This window comes from Cynocephalus volans, chromosome 6 (genome assembly GCF_027409185.1).
Source record: "Cynocephalus volans isolate mCynVol1 chromosome 6, mCynVol1.pri, whole genome shotgun sequence".
NCBI classification, from domain to species: Eukaryota; Metazoa; Chordata; class Mammalia; order Dermoptera; family Cynocephalidae; genus Cynocephalus; species Cynocephalus volans.
In genome coordinates this window covers 16,815,829-16,838,698 of record NC_084465.1, presented here as the reverse complement: position 1 = coordinate 16,838,698, position 22,870 = coordinate 16,815,829, and the positions used below count along the sequence as shown (strand labels likewise).

Here is a 22,870-nt window from a genome sequence, read left to right as displayed (position 1 = left end):
TTCTCTAATTCTAGCCTTCTGCTGAGGTAACTCCAGGAACCAGTTGTAACCAGTTGTAATTTTAGAGATTAATCCTCTAAAATTTGGGTGAAGCAGATTAGCCTCCTAGAGGGTCCTCAAGTTCCCACAAACCCACAAACCTGGTGGAGTACTTCAATCATGTTACACATTGGAATGTTCAGGATAACTGCTGTACCTTATGGTCCTTGAAAAGAAGGCTAAGTACTTCCAGGAGTCAAGTTAATTCTGAATGAAGATGGGGGAGAACAAGTTGACAGTAATTTGAAGATATTCCTGCTTCTAGAGCTGCATGACTTTTAGATCAGACACAGAGTGACTGAGCCAATAAGCATGTAGTGTGATCTTTCTCACCACAGTTTATAAAGAGAGTCTTTGTCCAAGGCAGGCTTACAGCTTCATCCAGCTTGAGCACTTTATCAGGATTTGATGCTTCAAAGATGAGCACTCTCTGCAAACTCATTACCAAGGCAAAAGGCAATGACCTTTTCTATTCGTGGAGCACCTCATCAATAAAACCATGCATGGTTCTGCCTCCCGTCTGCTCAGCTTGTGAGCCAGGAGAACAAGAGTCCAAGTCCAATGCAACATTTAAGGTTAAAAGGATAAACCTCAACAGGCCAAGCAAAGACACTGGCAGATTCACAGGCCATTCAGTACCTTCATAAAGCATCAATAAAAATCATCAACAATGATTCCTGTAGGCCACTGAAAACATTTGTGAAGCAGCAATAAAAATAATCAACAATAATTCCTGTAGTGTAGAAAAATAGCCCAGCCTTCCCTACCGGTCAGCACCTCCGGTGGCTGGCAGTGTTGAAAGAGGCCTGATAATCCGAGGTTCTGCTGGAGCTCTTAGATGACCTCAAAAGAGGGTGAATTAGAAAACATAACAGTCCTGACGTGTCTCCCACGGTTCGTTTCTTCTTGTGGGCACCAGTCACCCACTCAATACGTGAGCTTGTCTCCTTTGCACAAGATACAATACTTCCCTCACTATTAATGGTGAGATAAACACAATTGTACAACTTGTCTGTGAAGAGAAAAAAGTATTACATATGCAGCAACAATTTAATTACTTCTGTTAGAACATCATGTTTTGAACATAATGGATTTGGATGATTATACTCATTTTGACTTCACACAAAGATAAATTTTAATCTTCAGTGAATCAGAAAATGATTGAAAATTATAGTTAATATTACAAAATACTTAATGTCACATCATGGTTGTCAAAAAAAGACATGAAGTACACAATGTGCCATAGGTAGAGCAGAAAATTGATACTGGAGCTCAGATTAAAACCAGTATTTCTTACAATAATAGATCCAGTTTTCTTTCTATTCCTAGTATGATCAAACGAGCAGGTCATATTTCCCTCTACTTAGTGAGGATGTCAGACGCGGAACACAGAGTTATACGGCCCAGTCCTTAGGAGGTAGAAGGCAATGAGAAGGAATCTCCAGGGAATTCCTAGAGATGGACTATCCCAGGGCTCCCTGGACAAGGCTAGAGCACAGCTGCCTGGACTTGGGGTGACCCCAATTAGGATGCCCTGGGTTCCAGGATGGGATACTGAGCGCATCCCCTGGTGGACAGACTATCACCAGACTCTCTCACGTAGACCTGTCTTGAGTACTGTCCGATCAATAATGTGATAGAGTATGTCACATGCTTATTCAACAGACAGCAACATTTTAAAAGCACAAGGCATCACTCTGTATTAGCTATTTCCCAGAAAGTACAAAATCCCAGCCAAGAATGTCTAAGAGATAACAAATATTTCTTCAAGAGACTATCATTTTAGAACCTTCGCACATGACAGTGTTAATTATAGCCATGTTTCTTTTTTAACTCTGTGTTGCTTGATGTACATTGTAATTTCCTTCAGAATTCCCAGATTGCATTCAGTAGATAGAGAGTTGACTAGGAGAGTACACTGATTAATGGTTGGAGATACTTTAAATAAGTCTCTGTTTTTCTGGAATTATAAATGACAATACTCATTAGACTCAGGTCAAGGGCAATCCGAGGGCCCTTTTCCTCCTTGAAAAAATAATGTGCCTTTTAGACTAATAAAATGTTACTTTTCACAAAAGGGTCTTTAAAAGCAATGAGTAGTTTTGCTGGTTTCAAGAAATGACTTAAATAAATGCTTTGAACTAAATTAATAAGAAAAATGAGAAGTTAAGAGAAAAAAAAAAAAAGGCATACACTTACCATGAGAATGAAAAAGTAGAAAACCCACATCCATCCTAGCTTGTCCTGGATCAAAGACACTAAATACTAAAAGGAAGAAAAAAAAATTATATAATATGATTCTTTATATAAATAAAATGAAGTAGCTAAAAAGTACGCTGACTAAAGGTGTCTATCTTAGAAGATAAGAAGTGGGTTAGGATTTGTATAATGTTTTGCAGTTGACAAAGCTCTTCCACATACCTGTTCTGTTTAAGCTTAATTAACAGCCTCACTTTGTAAGGTTGCAGAGTCTGAATACAGAAACTATATTATAGAAAATGGAAGTTCAGAAGTTTTATTTTTTTTCACTTTGCCATTTAGTTTGGGTTTTTTTTGGCATCTGGCCGGCACAGGTATTCACGTTGCCATTTAGAGAGGAAGATAAACATCTTCAAGCCACTCCCATTTAATCATTCTTTCTTCCACAGAAAGGTACTATGTAATTGATGTTTTCAAAAACAGTTTGTCTTTTAAGAATGCCACTCATTTTTTCCATTGTGCCATTTGCTTATAGGATTACTATTCTACCTTAATGTTCTACAGTATATCCTTCTATTACTTTCAATTACTGAAAAAGGATCTAATAGCATTTAATCCATTTTCTTTTATTATGATAAAATATATCTAACAAAAACTTGCCATTTTAACCACTTGGAAGTGTGCAATTCAGTGGCATCAGTTACACCCATGACGTTGTACAATTATCACCACTATCTATTTCCAAAATTTCTCCATCATCCCCACTGCCCCATCTCCCCAGCCCCTGGTAACCTCCAATCTATTTTTTTTTTTTTCTTTGTTGGCTGGCTGGTGCAGAGATCCAGACCCTTGTCCTTAGTGTGACCAGCACCGTGCTCTAACCAGCTGAGCTATTTGGCCGGTCCCTACTTTCTGTCTCTATGAATTTGCCTATCCTAAATATTTCATGTAAACAGAATCATACAATATTTGTCCTTTTGTGTCTGGCTTATTTCACTTAGCATGTTTTCATGGTGTGTCCATCTTGTAGCGTGTATTGGTGCTCCATTCCTTTTTACGGCTGAATAGTATTCCACTGTATGAACAGACCACATTTCGTTTATCCATTCATTTGTTGATGGACACTTAAATTGTTTCCACCTTTTGGCTACTGTAAATAACGCAGCTATGAATACTGGTGTACAAATATCTGAGTCCCTGTTATCAGTTCTTTGGGGAATATACCTAGGTAGGAGTGGAGTTGCTGGGTCATAAGATAATTCTACATTTAATGTTTTTCTTAAAGAAGCACCAAAGTGTTTCCCACAGAAGCTGTACCATCTTACATTCCAGCCAGTGGTGCAGGGCTCCACATCTTTACCAACACTGATTTCCTGTTTTTTAAATTATAGCCATCCTCGTAGGTACAAAGTCATATCTCACTGTGGTTTTGATTTGCATCTCCCTAATGACGAGGGATGCTGAGAATCTTTCCATGTGTTCATCGGCCATTTGTATATATCTATCATAAAGATTTGTCCCTATGCTTTCTTCTAAGAGTTTTACAGTTTTAGCTCTTAAAGTTCAGTCTTCGATCCATTTTGAGTTAATTTTTGTATATAGTATAAGGTAAGGGTCCAACTTCATTCTTTTGCATGTGGATATCCAGTTCTCCCAATACTATTTGTTGAAGAGACCATTCTTTCCCATTGAGTGGTCTTGGCACCCTTGTTGAAAATCAAATGACCACAGATGGGAGAGGGTAACCTATGTTCTTTGATCACATTACTACTGAAATTTTTAAGTGGGAAAAATTAAAGCATGACAATTGAGTGATTTAGCCTAGATAACATCATGTAAAGCAAAAAAGAGGGGTCTAATCACCCATTAAAGGAAGCATAGTGGCCTTCCACACTCTCTGACTGTAACTTAATCTTTTTCAAAGCAGTTTTATTGATATTTAACTTATGTAACATAAAGTTCACCCATTTAACATGTAGTACTCAATGGTTTTTAGTGTATCTACAGAGTTGTGCAGCCATCACCATTATCTAATTGTACATTACCATCACCCCCAAAAGAAACCTTGTACTCATTAGGTGTCACTCCTCAGCCCTACCCAACCCTAGGCAACCACTAATCCAATTTCTTTCCTTACAGATTTGCCTGTTCTGGACATCTTATATGAGCAGAATTATATACAATATGTGGTCTTTTGTGACTAGCCTCTTTCATTCACTTAGCATAACACTTTTGAGTTCATCCACGCTGTAGCATCTATCAATCCTTCCTTCCTTTTTAATTGCTGAATAAGTTCTCCACAGTATGGATTTACCACATTTTATTTATCCATTCATCAACTGATGAACATTTGGGTTGTTTCTACTTTTTAGCTGTTATGAATAATGCAGCTGTAAGCATTTGTGTAGAAGTTTGAATGCAGACATTTGTTCTCATTTTCCTTGGGTAGATACTGCAATTTAAGCTTACTGAGCTCCTAGTACATGTCAAAAATGCACTAAATATTGGGAACACAAAAGATGAAGGAAACAGAGTTCTTCTTCCCAAGGAATGCAGAGTCTAGGACAAAGGACAGACGGATAAACCAGTAGAGGAGATTCACCGTGACAAGCGCTCTACTAGAGGTGTGTATCAACTGCCATGGCAACCAGGAAGAAAAAACAATTAATTCTTTTCTTGGGAAGTCAGGGGAAGGTGGAGGCAACCACGTTATTCAGGGTGAGTTAGCGGAGTGGCTGAGGACAAGGCTGATGGAGTTTAAACAGTAAGTCATGGAGTTTGGGGTTTCATCATCCAGGCAAAAGGAAATCACTCAAAAGGGAGCACGGAAGAGGAGTGAGTAAAGCACCTGATGTGCTCCCCCAACCACGAAGGCAAGTCTAATCTGACCCTAGGGATCTGAACGCTAGCAGGTGTGACATTCCAAATAAAAGTAAACTCCCTGAAAAGCTAATTATAATACACCTATTTAATTAATGAAAACACTATTGAGGAAGGATAATTTAAAATACTGTAATGTCCAAAAAGGATGCCCCATATAGTCACCCTTTACTCCATATATGAAGATGTCTGAACTGGTGGCCAACAGCAGTTTTTGAACTCAGAGCACGACTGGGTGAACAAATTTCTCCTACCTTTGCTAAGTTTTTTTTTTTTTTTTAACCCTTCGGTCTTATAATCAAATATCCTAAGCAAATCAATCACTCATTCTATAATCATTCAACAAATATTTGAATGTTTACTGTGTGCCAGGCACCATTCTAAATCCTAGGGCTACAGTAGAACACAGAACAAAATGTCACCCTCCTGAAGCTTACATTACTTACCTGAAGCTTACATTACCATAGGAGAGACAGACATTTGCAAGTATTCTATCCGGCTGGTAGTGATAAGTACTGAGACGGCTTACTTTCCCCCAGTGCCTGCTCCCTCATTAGCCACTAGCAACCAGACATCAAGGATCCACCCCCACAAAGCAAGCAAAACAGCATGAACAACCTCCTAAATGTCAAAACTAAGAGCTTTTGTTTTTCGGCTCTCCTCCTGACCTCTCTACATCTCTGACCTTCTTGACTGATGTCTTCTCAAGTGCTATCTCCCTGACTGCATGTTATTCTGCTGGCTTCTTGTTTCTTTGACCACTGGGCATTGCCTGAGGTTCTGCCTATATTCTCTTTCCCCATTAAATACCTCATCCACTTCCACAGGTTGAACTATTTCATCCATAGAGATGACTCTCAAATTCATATTTTTGCAAAATTAACACTCCATGACCTGGAGTGGTATACCCTAAGAGAGGGGTGCCTCATGACTGTCCCAGAGAAGAGATACCTTTCTGAGAGAAGGCCTGAATTTAAGCAGAAAAGGTCAATTAGAATAGTCCTGACTACATATAGTAGGCCAATGTTAGCTTAGAGGACCTCAAACATCAGACTGCGCAAGAATGACCAGGAAGGCTTATTGAAAATACAGACCCCCAAGCTCTAACTCAGCAAATCTGCAGTATGCTCAGAGTTCTGTACTTGAATGTGTATCCCAGGTGACTCTGATACAAGACATTTATGAATCACCCTTTGAAACACAGTTGTAGATTTTTGAACACGTAGTAAACTGAGAAACTGCCTCAAAGGTGGCTATGGAGTCCACGGAGACAGGAGGAGACAGGAGAGAGGAAGAAAGGGGGGTTGCATGCCAGGTGGGGATAAGGAGAAGCATATGCCTCATGCCCCCCCCACCTCTGCTCAGAGTACCAAGTTCAGCCTGGAAGAAGAGGGTAGTGGGTGGGGCAAGAGGATCCACCTGTCTTATCTGCAGATAGGAAGAATCTGTATAGAAAGAAGGAACTAAAAATGGTAGAGGGCCCTTCCATATTAGGTCACATCAGCTGGACCTCAGAGACTACAAACCTAAGGCTTTCCGTACAGCACTCTATAGCACAAGAGTGCCACCTACTGTGGCCTAGCCAGTAGGTATAAATTCTTCCACCTTTGAAGGAAGACTGAACGTTCAAATCCCACCTTTTCTCCCATTCTCTCACCTGGCCCACGGCTGCTCCAATGCTCCCAGTCCCATCAACAATTCCTGTGACAGTCGCCAAAGCCTCACTGCTCCCCTGGATCAGCTCTTGGCGACCCAGGTCCGCAGAAATAGCAGAGCTAATCATATTAGAAGGTCCACCAATAAAAAATCCTGAAGTCATAAACAGAACAGATTCTTATTAAAACACAATTCCTAACCCCACTAGGAATCTACTGGATAAGGCAAAATATTATCCCAATATTTTAATTAATATGTTGAAAAGAGACAGAAAAAAAAATAGGAAACTCTCCCAGAGAGTATCATCTTCAAACTAGTTAGCACCCACTTTTCTGAAATCCCTTCTTGAATTATGTGACACTCTGGTATATTATATAGAACCCAAAGATACAAAAAAACCTAGTGAAACATGTAGCCTTTCTAATCCTGTGAGGTTCATTCATTAATAATTAATTGCACTAGCTTGTCAAATTCTATTACGGCAGAGTTGCATCATACGGGCATTTGACTGCTCAAATTCAACCCAACAGTGAAAGAGACAGAGAGGAGGAAAAAGCTGTTGAAACGGGGCAGTGGCCTACGTGCCACGGCTCTCGGTGAGGCTGCCCAGGCACAGCTGGCCCACGTGCATCTGGTCACACTGCCAGAAGCGGCTCCACATGTCCCATGCAGCACAAGCAGCTCACTCTCCTGAGCACAATGTAAAGTGTAAGAAGACGTAATTTTTCTGTAGCATAGTCCTCTAATGGCACCCCACCATTTCATCTAGTGTTCGAGTGAGGAAATACTGCCCAATGCAACAGAGGAGGAAAAATGAGCTATACTGAACTTTTTGAAAGCTGGTGAATTGTTTTCTAGTGTGGTCTCTTCCTAAGTCACTTTCAGAACTAATTATCAGAAGCTGGGGTGCAATCAAAACTTGAGGAAAATCTGTCAGTAGGGACAGCTTCTGTCACAGTAGGGGCTGGAGAGGTCACACAATAGCAGATAAATAGAATCTGGAAAAGGAGAGGTCCTTCCTTTTACCATTAGAGTTCTCTGTAATTAAGGTTTGAGTGTTACTCAAACTGAGGGAGAAACCGGTTTCCCTTTTCCCTTTGATTTACAGACTAACAGCACAGTGAAAGAGAGACGGATGCCATACCTGTAACAGTCATCAGAAGTGCATTAGCGGACTTATTGTTTGGAGAACCTATAAGGAAAGACACAGACCACCACGGTGACTGGAACAGCAGATACATGTGCCTTCACTGAAGAGGACACAAAGATCTGAATCTCTGTGACCTCACAAATCACTCCCAGAGACAACAAAGAGATACTCTTTCACTGCCTCTCCCAACTTTTATTTTAATGTCTGTCTCTCACTGGTGTTCAAGCTAATAAGTCTTCTAAAAGCAAAAGGAAAACTCTACTCCCATCTCAACAGCATCTCAAGGGACATATACCCAACCTACTAATTATCATCTTTCTGCTTTTGAAACCTTTCCTCCTTTTATTGTTTTATTGGCTATCATGCCGTCTTTCTGGAGCCTCCCCTCAAACAAAGCATATAGACTCCCAAGCAAACTTTTAAACAAATCAACAAAGCAGAAGAGATGCCAGTTTCCTTCCAACACAAATAAAACCGTGTGATGACAGTTTTCCCAGGCATTCACAGGACAATACAAAGGTGGCCTGTCTTCCCTTGTAGCTGGTTTCAAGGATCTCCTTAGGGCTGATCGCTGACTCTAGGCAAAATGGCTTATCCCTAATAGATCAGGAAAACAATGTCATTGCAAAGGAATACTCACGACTATACCCAACAAGGGAACCAATCGCCAGAAGCAGACTTAGAGCCAAAACTGGTGCTCTCTTCTGTAATATGTCAGAGATGAAGCCTTGTAAAGTTCCACCTTTAAGCACAAAGAGCACATCACAATCAAAATCATGTCGAATTTAGCTCAGTTACCTGGGGAATGCTCCCCATATACCCTTTATTCTATCAGGATCGTTACATTGGTCTGTCCAAAAAGATGGCTGACTCTCCCAAAACTTTTCCTACATAATTTCCTTTTAGGAAAATGTACTGACTGTTAAATTGCCATGAAGGCTGATGGGGACAGGACACCACAAATCAGACAGCAAAAGAAGAAAAAAGGAAAAATCAAACCATCCATTATCCTTACTGTTTCCTCTACGAAAACAAGCTGTGAATGCTTTTCCTGATTTTTCTGCTTTTTAATTTAAAGGATGATTAGTTAAGGATCGTGCCTCACAGGCTATTAGTAGCAGCCAATAAATACTCACTGAAACTAAATGCAGCAATTATGGTTTGGTAATAACTAATAGGTCAGGATGTTTAAAAAGAGGCAATGTGAATCTTGCAGGCAGCACTGTCATATTTAGATACACTGCTATTTGGAGTTCTATGGGCCATGCAATATCTGGTATATCCTGTCAGACAGCAGGCACCTAGGCAATTTTAATTTCAGAGGACACAAGTATGCTTAGGTCTAAAGGTGGCAACCTCCCTTTTGGCTCTGGATCTAAGAATAAGGGCAGTCAAGTTCAAATACATTAATAGTACATACCGTGGGCTTTCAAGTACTCAGGGCAACTCAGTCTTAACACAATTCTAAATGTAAACATTATAGAAGGATAGAAAGGTTTTCCCATAGCCATATGAGTAATACCCACTAAAAGACTTTCTATTCATCCCTCTTATTTAAAAGTTTATTACTTCCTTGTTCATACTTCTGGCTATAACAAAAGGTCACTATTAAAATCTGCTGTTTACAATGAAGCAATTGCAAAACACTAGCAAAAATGAATCCCTGCTGTTATTCCTAACTCTATGATCTGACACTCTACACACTAAGGTATTATTTCTCCTTCTTTGGCCGGGGTGGTGGGGAAGGTGGGAGGTAGACAAAATGAATATATTCACATTCTAACTTCAATCTTTGACATTACAATTAGCTTTAGAGCTAAGATATCACTAAATGGTGGACAAAAGGGTTACATTTAAAGAGATTCATGTGTGGGCCGAGCCCGTGGCGCACTCGGGTGAGTGCGGCGCTGGGAGCGCGGCGACGCTCCCGCCACGGGTTCGGATCCTATATAGGAATGGCCAGTGCACTCACTGGCTGAGTGCCGGTCACGAAAACGACAAAAAAAATAATAATAATAAAAAAATTTTAAAAAATAAAGAGATTCATGTGTGCTTCCCAAGACAAAAGGACTGATCCATCAACAAAGGACTGAGAAAAAAGAGCCTATAAATCCTAGCCCTGACTTAGGCTGGGTCTTCCTTTCTATGAACCTTTTTTTTTTCCCTTAAAGAGTTTGGCTGTTTACTAGTAAGACAGTTTAAGGAAATGGCTGTGAAATAAGTAATAAAACTTTAAATGAGGCCAGATTTCATAACCCAATGAAAGATGATTAGTGACTAACTTTATTACGGAAAAAGATGCATCGTGGCATACCTATGATTCCTCCAACATCGTACCAAATGGACAGCTTGTCAGCTTCAGCCTCCTTCCACCTGAAGTTGTTACTCAGATAAAAGGGCAACCAGAAGAAGAAGGAGTAATTCACCAACTTCAAGCAGGCATAGGCCAGTGAATACTACAAGAAAAACATGTAACTATCAATAGGAAACAAACAGCATGGCATGCATGGCCACAATTTTTCATGTAATTAAAAATGAAAACAAAGGAGTTTGGGATGAATAGTATCTGATTTTTTCAAATAAACATCTTTACAAATTTCCATTTGCCTGACTCTACCTAGTCTCCCTCTTCCCTTTATCCCCATTAGCTTCTAGGCAGGCATGGACAGCAGGCCTTTGGAATAAAAAATACATACAGCTAGTTCTTAACTGTCCCGTTTCTCCTCCTATCAGTTCTCTGGTAGAAGCAAACCAGTGTTTTGAACTAGAATGCAGGGCACACACTCATATTTCTTTACTCAGACAAAGATAAATGGTATTCATGCCACTACCCCGCATTAACCACAGGCAAATAAATCCAGTAACCACCACAGCTTTCACTGCAAGCAGCCAGACTTTACTGGTCATTCTACTTCCTGCAAAGTTAATATTGTAAACAATGGAGAGCAATGTGACTAAGCCATAGTTTCAAGGTCTAAAAAAAAAGCCTCAACATTAAAATTACTTTCACATTAGAGTTTCTAAAAGCCCTGTATTCCCACATCCGGTGGAAAAGACCAGAGCATCTCCGGTGAGTCAAAAACGAAAAAACATAGTCGTCATTGGCCTTGTAGTTCTCCTTTGAGGGAAAAAAGTTGCAGCTGCCTGAAGATGGTGGTGGGGCTAAGATTCCTATTTTCAACACACTATTACCAGGAAATCCTGACTTTTAGCATCAAAGGAAGAAAGGGGAGGAACAGAGGGGCTGACTTCAAAGGGTGTCTGGCTAGCATATTCCTTTCCCGGGAGCTGCCAGTTACTCCCTAGGTATCTCTTGTTTTAAAACAGCTTCCCTGGCAGGGCAACAGCCACCCCCTAGAGAGCCAAATCCCAATCACGAGTGCATTTTGTCCAGACAGCCTGTTACAAAGACAAAGGAATTAAGTTACCAGATTTCCTTACACTCCTGCCCATGTCAGAGAACAACAGCGTGTGAGGTGTGGAGGCACAGCGAGAGTTCCCAATTTAGTCACAACCAAGTTCAGTCTCAAAAGTTAAACTATTACCAGTGCAATGTTTTAATAACTAGTTAAAAGATAATGATCATTAGCATCAGAACAGGCCTCAAGGTACCTGCATTTCCCTTATATTATTTTGCTTAATATAAGGGTTAATATTGGGTTAAAGACTTGTGGAAAATTACACTTACATTTTAATTCATTTAACTAACTATTCGAAATGTTAGTTCTCTTAGCTTGGGGATATTGGCAGAAGAAAATTTCTAAGTATGAAATAAGATGGCCTATAAATTTTGAACCTACCTGGGGGGTGACATTCATAAAGCACCATTAAAAAGTGAAATAATAAAAACAGGTGCCTGTTCACAACCCAGTAACCCAATGTTACAGACCCCAGGGAAGACTGGTACAACTTCTATTCCACGGAAAGGGAACTGAGACACAAGGATGGTTGAGTGACTTACCCCAGGTCTCACAGAAAGTTAGTGGGTAAGCTGGAAACATAACCTAGGCCTCTTAACTTCCACTCCAGTGCTACAGCGCCCGAAACATCAAGACAGAAAAACTGCAGCAGAAGGGATTTAGTTTAGACATTAGAAAGTTTTCCTGACCGCAAAGGTTGTGGAAACACTGGAATGCATTACCAAGAAATACTGCGGAGTACTCTGAGCTAGACCTTTTTAAAAAAAGGGCAAACAGTTTTGTTTTGTTTTTTTCTTGGAATAATTACAATGTAGGCAAATAAGGCAAACTTGATGAACCATTCAAAACCCTTCTTGGAATATATCTAATTCTATAATACTTCAACAGGCCAAAAATACGTATTTAAAAATATCAAATTTGCCTTCTTAATCACATGCTACATTGGGGCCAGCAAACCAGGGCTCATGGTCTGGTCATACCCACCAGTCCCATGCTGGCTATGGCTTCTTCTGCTCTACGGAGTTGAGTAGTTGTGGCAGAGATTATACGGTTCCCCCAAAGCCAAAAATTTACTCTCTGGCTCTTCAAGGAAAAGGTTTGCCAACCCCTCCATTAGATATCAGAGAAGCTCTGAACATATATTCCTATAATAAAGTATGGAAAAGAAGCTAAATACTCAAAGAAGCTTTATCCCAGGCAGAGAAAAGATCAGGGGCTGTATCTCACTGGCTGTGCTGGGAGATCTGAACAGTGCTCACCAGCATGACTCCAGGAAGGCAGCAAGCCTGAAAGAAGCTGATGGCCTTGACTTGGGTAACAGCACTGTCTTCTTGGACTGAATAATTAGGCTCATATTCATCTTCATTTTCGGCACCATTAATTAACGGCCGGTGTGAGTCTTCTTCAGAATTTTCTTCTGCCTCAATACCCGAGAGACCTAAAACAACAATAACAGCTACCATTTATAGAGTACGTACTATGTGCCTGGCATTGTGCTAAGGGCATTGCAGATACAACTACTAATGGGTCAATGTTATTTTTATTTACATTTACAGAAGAAGCAATTCAGATTCACAGACCAAGGTCAACTGAGGTCAATTAAGGTCTTATAGTCTATTTAATAATACTCAAAAGACAGAAGAATTATACATCTCTTTGCTTCTGTGGTTTTGCTTGTACTTGTTCTGTATTTAACTATAGGTAGGTATCAAACAATCATTTTTATGAAGGAAAAGAAATCTGTTTCAAGAAGTGAGATAAGAAACACAACCATGCTAATTCCTAGCCAGAGTCTCAATTATAAACATCATTTGTAAATGCTAAGTTTCTCCTGTACCTATGACAGGTGTGCATCACTCCCCTCAAACACATGCAACGGTGCCAGGGTGGCTGCAATGTCGACAGGACACTGACAGCAATACCGCTCCTTCATTCATGGAAAGGAACTCACAGCTGTCCTAAGAAAAGAGAGACTCGATTTCCTGGCCTCAGATTTCCCTTTGCCCATAACACATAAGAGTAACACATTCCGGATAGAAGAGACAGATTCGCCTCACCAATTTCTTCTGGTGACACCAGGAGTCCAAAGAAGATGACGATCCCACCAGCAAACTGCACAGACGCCGTCACCAGAAAGGCATACTGGAGGAGAAGGAGAAAGGTGGTTCTTGCACATCAGGGGACAGCCACCATAGGCACAGTCATTAAAGGCACACGAGTGGGAGGTGGTGGCAGGAGGGACAGGGAGACTGGGCAGCGAGAGCTCCTACTGCACCAGGCACCGTGCGAAGATCTACTTTGCTTTCTTATCCAATTTCCCAGCGAAGCTCCAAGGCACAGAGAAGCTAATGAAGGCCCCGTGGATGCTAAGTGGCACTATAATGACTGTGATATCAGGACTGGCTCCAAAAATCTTGTTCTTTGCATCACATAGCCTCCCACAAAAGACACAGTATGTGCCCTCAAAGATGTTGTATCAGTTGAGGGGATCAAACAATAAACAAACACTCTTGTACGGCAGCATGTAGCTGAATAGATAAGAAGGGCCAGTCCTAGTAAGAAACATGCACAGGAATTCAGAAGAAGGAAACAGCTGAGAGGCTGAAGCAGCCAGACAATGTCTCAGGGAAGAGCTGAAAATCAAAGCAACTGCCCCTCTTTCCAGGCACAACGTCAGCAAAGGCACAGGGCGGGAATGAGATAGAAAGCTCACTGCATGGCTGAAGGAAAGGGCTTCAGCTAGGACATAATAGGGAACAAAACTGACTCAGAAAGGTGGTATCAAGACTAAAGACTCAACCGCCAGGCTGCACAGCTGAATTTTATTTAACAGAGAACGGAGCCTGATGCGGAGAGTCTGAATTTTGAAACAAATGAGTGACAAAATTAAGTGTTTCCAGAAGTCAAATCTGGGAGCAGCACCGAGGGTGAATTGAAATACCCAACTGAACCAATTAGTACAATCCAGGTGTGAAGCTAAGAAGCCTAGAATAAAGGTGACCGTGAATTAAGAAAGGACTTCTCATTGACCACAGCTAGACCAAAATTCTTGGTGATCTGTTTAAAATTTATCTACTTTTTAAAAGTACTTACTTACTTTTAGTTATTTCGGTTCTTGAGTAGGCAATACGTTCATTCACATGACTCAAGCAACAAAAAGTAAGATGTACAGTGAAAACTTTCCCTCCCACCCCTTCCCCATCCACTCAATTCCCAATTTCCCCAGCATATAACCATTGCTGTTATTTAATTTTTACTGTCCAGAGATTGTTTTAGAAACATACAAGCTCATACAAATACATCCTCTTTCATTCTTCCCTTTTACACAAATGGATCATTCAAGACTCGTGGCTTTGCACCACTGCGTTCTTCACTTAACACACCTGTGAGATCTTTCCAGTGCGCTGGTCTCTAGTAGCACACAGAGAGCACGCCTTTGAACAGGTGTATCACAGTGTAACTATTTCTCTATTGGTTGGCATTGATTTTCAATCATTGGCTATTACAAACAATGCTGAAATAAAGAACCTTGTAGAGAGATCGCTTTCTACATGTTTAGGTAATTCACATGTGTGTTTAATTCTGGAAGATGAACCCGCTCAGTCAGAACGGCTGTAATTTTGATAGACATTGTCAAATTGACCCATTGAGGTGTTATTTACCCTCTCAACTGCAATGCCTATTTCTTCAGTCCCTCACAAACACAACATGTTATCAAACTTTAAGATTTTTACCAATCTAATAAGTATACAGTGTGGTTTTCTTTTCTTTTTTAAAAATTTGCATTTCTCCACCAACTAACACCTAAGCTCCATGAGAGAGATTTTTGTCTCTTTTAGCCAATGCTATATTCTCTGGTGCCTAAGGGCACATAGAGGGAATTAAATATTTATTGAATGAAAGAATAAGCTATGAGTGAAGCTAAGTATCTTTTCATTCATTTCCAAGCCATTTCTGTTTCATTTCCATGAACAACACATTCAAATCCTTTACCTTTCTTTCTGTGTTGTTGGTCTTTACCTTACCAATTTGTGGGTGCCCTTTACATATTAGGGAGATTAGCCTAGCCCTTTATCTGCAGCATGAGTTGCAAATACTTTTTCTCAATTGGTTATTTGTCTGTAGACTCTCATATGGTGTTTTTGCCATAAATAATTTTTTATGTGCTTGAATTTATCAGAAGTTTTTCCACTTTCAAAACAAGCCTTACCCTGCCCCGATACAGTTGTAGGTAGTAAATGACCACGGTATGATTTCATTAAATAACAATACATACACACATACGCGAAAAAGCTAGAAAAAAATACCTACCTCATAACCATACTGCAGTACAGAAGAAGCTAGGCACGCTCCCAAAATATTGCCTACTGAAGCACAGGCACTCCAGAGACCAAAAACAACTCCTCGTCTAAGATCCAGAAAGTGGAAGACAGAAGAAAATAGAATCAGACAGAACTCTGAAGGTTCACATTACAAAGAATAAATACTCTATTTTAAAATGTTTTCAAATACACCAAAATGCCAAAACATCAAATCTCTTCCAACTTTACAATTTTATTATGTTAAACTTCAATTTGGGACTTGCCAGAAGACACCGCTAGGAGAATTAAGACAAGCAACAAATTGGGAGAAAATACTTACATATCACTTGTCTGATAAAAGATGTGTACTGATATATAAGGAGCTCTCAAAACTCAATAATAAGAAAATAGACAATGCAACAGAATGTTCAAGAGCATGAATCTACAATCATCTCAAAATAAAAAGTTTCTGGGCCGAGCCCGTGGCGCACTCGGTAGAGTGCAGCACTGGGAGCGCGGCGACGCTTCCGCCACGGGTTCGGATCCTATATAGGAATGACCGGTGCACTCACTGGCTGAGTGCCGGTCACGAAAACGACAAATAAATAAATAAATAAATAAATAAATAAAAATAAAAATAAAAAGTTTCTGAAAAGGGGGCAAAAGATTTTCACAGGTATTTCACAAAAAAATATATGACACAAACAAGCACATGAAAAGATGCTCAACATCATTAGACATTAGGGAAATGCAAATTAAAATCACAATGAGTTATTAACTAAACACCTATTAGAATGGCTAAAATCAAAAAAGACGGGGCACACTGAGTGTTGGCAGAAGGTAAAGCAACTGGCACTCTTACACCCTGCTGCTGGGAATGTAAAGTGGTACGACCACGGTGGAAGAGACTGCCAGTTTCTTAAAAAGGTGAACACACCTGCCATATGATCCAGCCATTCTACGCCTAACTATTTACCCAAGAGAAGTGAAAACACATGTCCATATGGGGATTTGTACACAAACACTGTGAATAAATCTCTATGCTGAATGAAAGATAAAAATAGAATACATACTGTATAATTCCATTTATATAAAATCTTAGAAAACTCAAATTAATCTAAAGTGACAAAGCGGATCAGTGGTGGCCTGGACACGCAGGAGGAAACGGGGAGGTGGAGAAACTACCAGCGGACATGGGGAAACTCCTGGGGGTGACGGACATGTTCATTGTGTTAATTGTGCACATGGTTTTAGAAGAGTACACCGGCCAGATCACATATATTTGTACATTTTAAACATGTGCAGCATAAGCACAATAATGTACACCTCAATAAAGTCGTTACAATTTAAATAAAGAAGGATGGGCAGAGGAAGAGCCTGGTGGAAGGGAAGCTGGCTATTACCATCGTCCTGGAGAGAAATGATTAGTTTTGAATATAGGCAATAGCAGTAGTGCTGTTGAAAGAAAAAGGATTTAAGAAAAGTTCATTTTTTTAAATTCAAATTTGTGTTTTATTCTATTTGATACCTATAATAATACACTGAGTTAGATCTACATTTTGTAGCTCTTTAAGCATTTTCCTAACCTCACTGAGACAGAAGGAATTTTAGAAATAAACAAAGACAGCGCTATACGGTAAAAAGTAGTCTTCGAAAGTCTGAGCTCTGCTGCCGCGGCTGTGCAATCACACGCAAGCCATGAGCTGAGACTCGGGGTTCTAATCTGGGAGAACTGTGCTCCTCAGCAGACTGCATGCAGTCATACAGATGAAAGGGCTTCATGCTATAAAAACAGAAGCATTATTACTACCTAGTCTAAATTCGTTTTAAAAAACTATGACCCTGACAACCAAGAGCAGTGACATGACGCATCCACAGCAGTAGCTAGTTAGGGGCCATGTCCGCAGGAGATCACTTGATTTCTCTGGGCTCCAACTTTTCTCATCTGGTAAACAAATATTTGAGCTAGACAGTCTCTACATTCCTCTTCAGTTCTAAAATGCCCCAATATGATAAAATATTAAAGCCTATCAAGAGGCTCATGGAGGGAACAGGAAGAAGCTTAGGATCCGAATGACATGGACAGACCAAAGACATGATTTGAGAAGAAATTGGCTTACAGTAACTTTAAGCTGGCATAGTTTTAGTGGACTGTGGGTTATTGTTATGTTTCACTGGAAGTCACAATGTCCACAGCAATGCACTTTCAATCTCTCTCACTAGTGTTACTTGTTTAAAAACAAATTGCAGGGCTGGCTGGTTAGCTTGGATGGTTGGAGCGCAGCCTTATAACACCAAGGTCAAGGGTTCGGATCCCCACACAGGCCAGCTGCAAAAATAAAATAAAGATAAATTGCCTTACTTCAAAATTAAACTGTAATGGTTTTCTTGACTTTTTTTTCTTTACGACTGATCCACAGAAACAATGAAGTGGTCAGATTGTTTAGTCACTATCAAAGACCCAGCATCATCCAATTTATAAAAGCTTAGAAAACAATTCTCTTAGAATGTTACATGTTAAAACTAGTAATTATCTTTGGGTAATAGGATTTCAGTTGGTTTAACCTTTATTTTTCTTTGTTCATTTACATTTTCTGATTTGTTTATAATAAACAAATATCCTTTGTATGATTTTTTTAAAATCATGAATAAAAAAAATTACTTAAAAATCTTTTTTTTTATTTTTGGTAGCTGGCTGGTACAGGGATCCAAACCCTTGACCTTGGTGTTATAACACTGTGCGCTAACCAACTGAGCTAACTGACCAGCACTCCTTAAAAATCTTAATAAAAAATAAAACAGCACATGAGCAGGCAGCATCACCTGCTACAAAAGAAAACTAGAATTCCATAGGGAAACGCCTTTCACAATGCAATTGTATTAAAACAGTGGCGCTAGAGTACGAACGAAATAGAAATCACTAACACAATGACATATGCAGAGCAGTCTGATTAAGAGGTGCTTATTCAAACCACAAGACATTTTATAGGGGAACTTCACAACATTATAGATCAAATGAGCAAGTTAACTCCCATTATGAAACTGGGGAAGCTGGAAAACAGAGGAGCCAGCCAGAGCACACACTGATCACTACTGTGGGTGGATAATGTCTGCTGCATACACTGGTCCCCACATAAAAGAGCAAGCATACAAAAAAGACAGAGACATAGATGAGATAAATATGCATCTGACAATACATAAATACCTAGGAAAAATGATGAAAATCCAAATTCCTAATATTCCTGAAATCATGGCGTCACAACAATAAACAAAGCAAAGTTTTTGGTTATCTCCACTTGTTTTTCATCCTATAAAGTAACTATGGCTCTACTTCCTGGGTGGCCTAGACAGTACTTTAGTAGACACCTATCTTTATCCCATGGCCCACACCACACGCACAAAGTCAAATATAATCTAACAACTACCTGAAGGTTTAGCGGGGAAAATGTCCCATTTAACTAAGCCCCAAATTTTGGCATTCTTTATCAGAATCTTATTACAACTCTTGTTATATGACTTTAGGCAAGTCACACAGATAACTTTTGGCCTCAGTTTCCTTATCTTTAACTTAGAAGGTCATGGAGTCTCACAAAACGTCTCAGCTCTAAGGTTCACAGGATTTCCAATATACTCTGACGTGAATCCTTCTCTCCCTGAACTATTCTGACTTTCTAAAATAGAGGAAAGATGTGCACAGTGTCTAAGGCATCAAGTTAATTGGCTCTGACAAGTCTCAATAATCCAACATGAAAACCACGTAAACAGAAAAATCAAAGAGGAAGGAAGTGGCATACCCAGCTTTCCCAAACCAGTTGCCCATGACAGCTACCACGCAGGGCCACCCAGTGGACTGCAGCAGGCCGTTCACAATCCACAGGCAGCAGTACAGCCATTTGTTGTAGAAGTGCAGCCATTCTGTCACAGTGCCAAAGACAAACACCTTCGAGAAGGAAACAAAAAGGGACATGTGACATCCACATGGACACCTCTAGCACATGCAACTGCCTACAGTGCTTAACTTTCAGAGTAAAGAGACCGCGTGACGAACATACTCAAACAGCTGCTCCTGCTCAGAACTGGCACCAGCCAGACAGGCAAAGACGTCAAAGGACATAAAAGTCACTATATGATCATCCCCCCAACTTGCATCTTCAACTCTACAAAGTTCATTCCTCATTTTTACACCTCATTTTACATTTATTTCCATCTCCTCTCCCTCAGGCCTGAGTGTATGGGGGGAAGCCGAAGTCTGAAGTCTGCAGCGGGGAGGCTGCTGTGAGCCCCAGTGTGTCCACGCGCATAAACTCATTGACTCACTGACAACAGCCCCAGGCGCTGCTGGAGTAAGAGCACAGGTAAGTGCGGGCTATTGTTATGACTGCAGCCACTAGGTTCATCAGTGTGAGGGAAACCCATCCATCCACCTTGTGATCTGCTGAATCATTTAGAAGCTTTCATCAAGTGGCTGCTTTATTCCAGGCATTTTGCTCAAGTGGACATTTTATTTACACTTGAAGTCTATTTTGGGAATACTTGGCATGAGTTAAAAAAAAATAGTATGTAGAATACTGTCTGATTCCACTTACAAGACATTCTGGAAAAAGCAAAACTAGAAGGACAGAAAAATGGTCAGTGGTTGCCAGAGGCTGAGGGAGGTGGGAGCGGGGTAGTAGTCCAACAACTGTATTCGTTTGCTGAAACTCAGAACTATATATGAAAAAGAGTTTATGTGCATACTTCAATTTTTTAAAAATATTTTTAATAAAACAAAAAAGTATGTATACAGGTTTAAAAATAGAATGTATATATGTGCGGGTGAGTAGCTTGAGAATAAATAAAGTGCTTCGATCTCTAAAATTTCAAGAGAAAAAAAGTATTTTCCTGCACTCAAATGGCAGACATTGAAAAACAACAATAAATTAGGGTCTAACTAAACTCTATGGTGTCACTCAATCAACAAAAATTCCTTACTAGAAGCTAGTAAGCAAATGAAGATGAATCACGTATGGATCTTGCCCTATGTACATAGCACTTCATGTGCCAGGCACTGTCCTAAATGCCTCCCATATAGAAGCTCATAATCCTCACTTCAGCCCTAGGACGGGGTAATATGCACATTTTCTTTTCCAAATGAAGAAGCTGAAGCACAGAGAAATCGTAAGCTAGGAAACTGCAGAAGAGGGATGGAAACGAAGGCTGCCCTGTCTAGGGAATCGGTGCTCTTAACCACTATGCTTCCCACTCTCAGGGAAAGTAAGACTGAAACAGAAGTAACGAGGCTGAGCAGCAGATAATTACAAGTGCCCACAAAGAAACATAGGCACAGGAGCTCAGAAGACAGCACGATCGATTGATTAGGATCAGTAAAGTTAGGCATTCTGAAAGAGGTGTCATTTGGCCAATGACTGGAGGGAGACAGTGACTTAGACTATGAGAGCTGAAAAGAGAGCTATTCAAGGCAGGAAGCACAGCAGGAGCAAAAGCACCGTGGTAGAAAGGAGCAGGGTATGCTGGGGGCACGGAAAGTAGTCTGGTTTGGCTGGAGCAAAGGTGAAGCAGAGTGACAAACACGGTTGTGAAGGCAGGCTGGGACCAGGTTCTAGAGAGCACTGAACACCATGCTATTTATTTAGACTAGTGATTAGTCTTTGCTGATGCCTAAGGATCAAGGAAGGGACCTAATCAGAATCATGCTTTAAAAAGTCTCACCTAAGTGAAAAGGCATACAAGGGATTAGAACACTGAAGATTAATTTTACTCTTCTATGCTTCATAAAGAAGCAGAGGGACCACTTGGATTTTAAAACACTTGACCAAAATAATAATAATAATAATACCTTTCCAACTTACCACTAATGCAGAAGAGCACATGCCAAAAGATAGAACCCATCGTAAATTCAGTCGATCCCCAATGATGCCGCTGATGAAAAGACCCTAAAAATAAAGCATTTATTTTTCAGCTCTAAATAATGACACAGTCTGAAAAAAGACACATGCATTGCAAAGCAAATGAGGCAAATGAAACACTGAGATTTAAAATAAAATCTTATTCACATGCCTTGACTAGTTGTCTATGAGTTTCACCATGTTTTGTGAAATGGCTTTGGGCTTCTACACACTATATTCAAACACCTTACGAGCCAAGACACCATAATTCAGGGCAAACTTTGGTTTTACTTGGATTCCCTAACTGAAAACAACAACAAAAACTACATGAATAACTCTAATAAAACAAGCACACAAATAGATTTCATTTTCTGGAGTAGATTAATTCCCAAACATTGATTATAAGCTTCCCCAAAGGGACTCCACTCTTAGTTATTCTGAGTGAAGATGTGTTACCACATCATCCTGCCATTTCATTTCCAACCTCGTAAGAAATGGACAGAAGCTTCTAGGGCACACACGTTGTCTGTTTAATCTGATCCTTGAGTTTCATGACATCACAAGGTAGGGAGTGCAGGGAGGCAGAGACAGTAATCACGTGAAGATAGGTACCATCCTTCTGCCTTCTGCTGTCATCCCACTCAGTGGCAGGAATTAAAATGCTGAGCTCTCAGCAAAAAAGGAAGACCTCAAGGACAACACACTTTAGGTTTCTTCCATAAAAAAATAAAATGAATAAATGTCTTGATTTAAAACCTAAATTCAAATAGGACCAAGTATGTCTAATAAATTGACTATCTCTATATTAGAGAACATTTTGATGATAAAATGTCATAATAACGGTTTCTCCCTCATTCCTGTCAAGTTTTCACTTCTTCAGAAGAGGATCACGTGAGCATTAATGTAAATTCAGTGTTCTACAGCCACCACTCTCACGGTCATATGCCAAATGTAATAAAGGGGACAAGGAAAATCTCTCAGGCTGTTTCAGATTAGGGAACCAGTTTACTTTGCATTGCTCCAGAAAGCAAAATGCCTGGAAGTTGCAGAAGGAACTGCAGGTCAGTATAAAGAACTGGAGCACTGATTGTTCATGGCACTTATCTTTTATCTCCTACATCTATTTAATCCCATAGATAGGTATTATCATCGTAATTTTATAGATAAGGAAACTAAACAAAAAAAGGTTAAATTCCATTTTAAAATCAAGTTTACCAGAGCTAGTTAATAGTGGCAGGGCTGGTCTTTCCATTAAACCACACTGCTTCTTAAAGTGCTCCATGAAAGGACAGGATGGCTCAGACAGAAGCGAGCGTCTCACTGCTGGGAGTGCTCCAGCCA

The 22,870-nt window shown here is 40.1% G+C and overlaps 1 protein-coding gene across 2 annotated transcripts in view; it reads right to left on the bottom strand.

Annotated features, from left to right (window-relative positions):
• Positions 1–862: 862 nt before the first annotated feature.
• The window catches only part of SLC37A3 (solute carrier family 37 member 3), a 43,326-nt gene continuing 21,318 nt past the window's right edge, over positions 863–22,870 (bottom strand). For both annotated transcript variants that reach the window (XM_063098689.1, XM_063098688.1), the window contains 11 exons: positions 21,494–21,577; positions 19,439–19,584; positions 15,655–15,751; positions 13,401–13,485; positions 12,603–12,781; positions 10,239–10,380; positions 8,565–8,666; positions 7,919–7,966; positions 6,776–6,927; positions 2,239–2,304; positions 863–1,051 (listed from right to left, as the gene is read on the bottom strand). In XM_063098689.1, the coding sequence (XP_062954759.1) occupies positions 959–1,051; positions 2,239–2,304; positions 6,776–6,927; positions 7,919–7,966; positions 8,565–8,666; positions 10,239–10,380; positions 12,603–12,781; positions 13,401–13,485; positions 15,655–15,751; positions 19,439–19,584; positions 21,494–21,577 (1,194 nt within the window). In that variant the 3' untranslated portion in view covers positions 863–958. The remainder of the gene's footprint in view (positions 1,052–2,238; positions 2,305–6,775; positions 6,928–7,918; positions 7,967–8,564; positions 8,667–10,238; positions 10,381–12,602; positions 12,782–13,400; positions 13,486–15,654; positions 15,752–19,438; positions 19,585–21,493; positions 21,578–22,870) is intronic.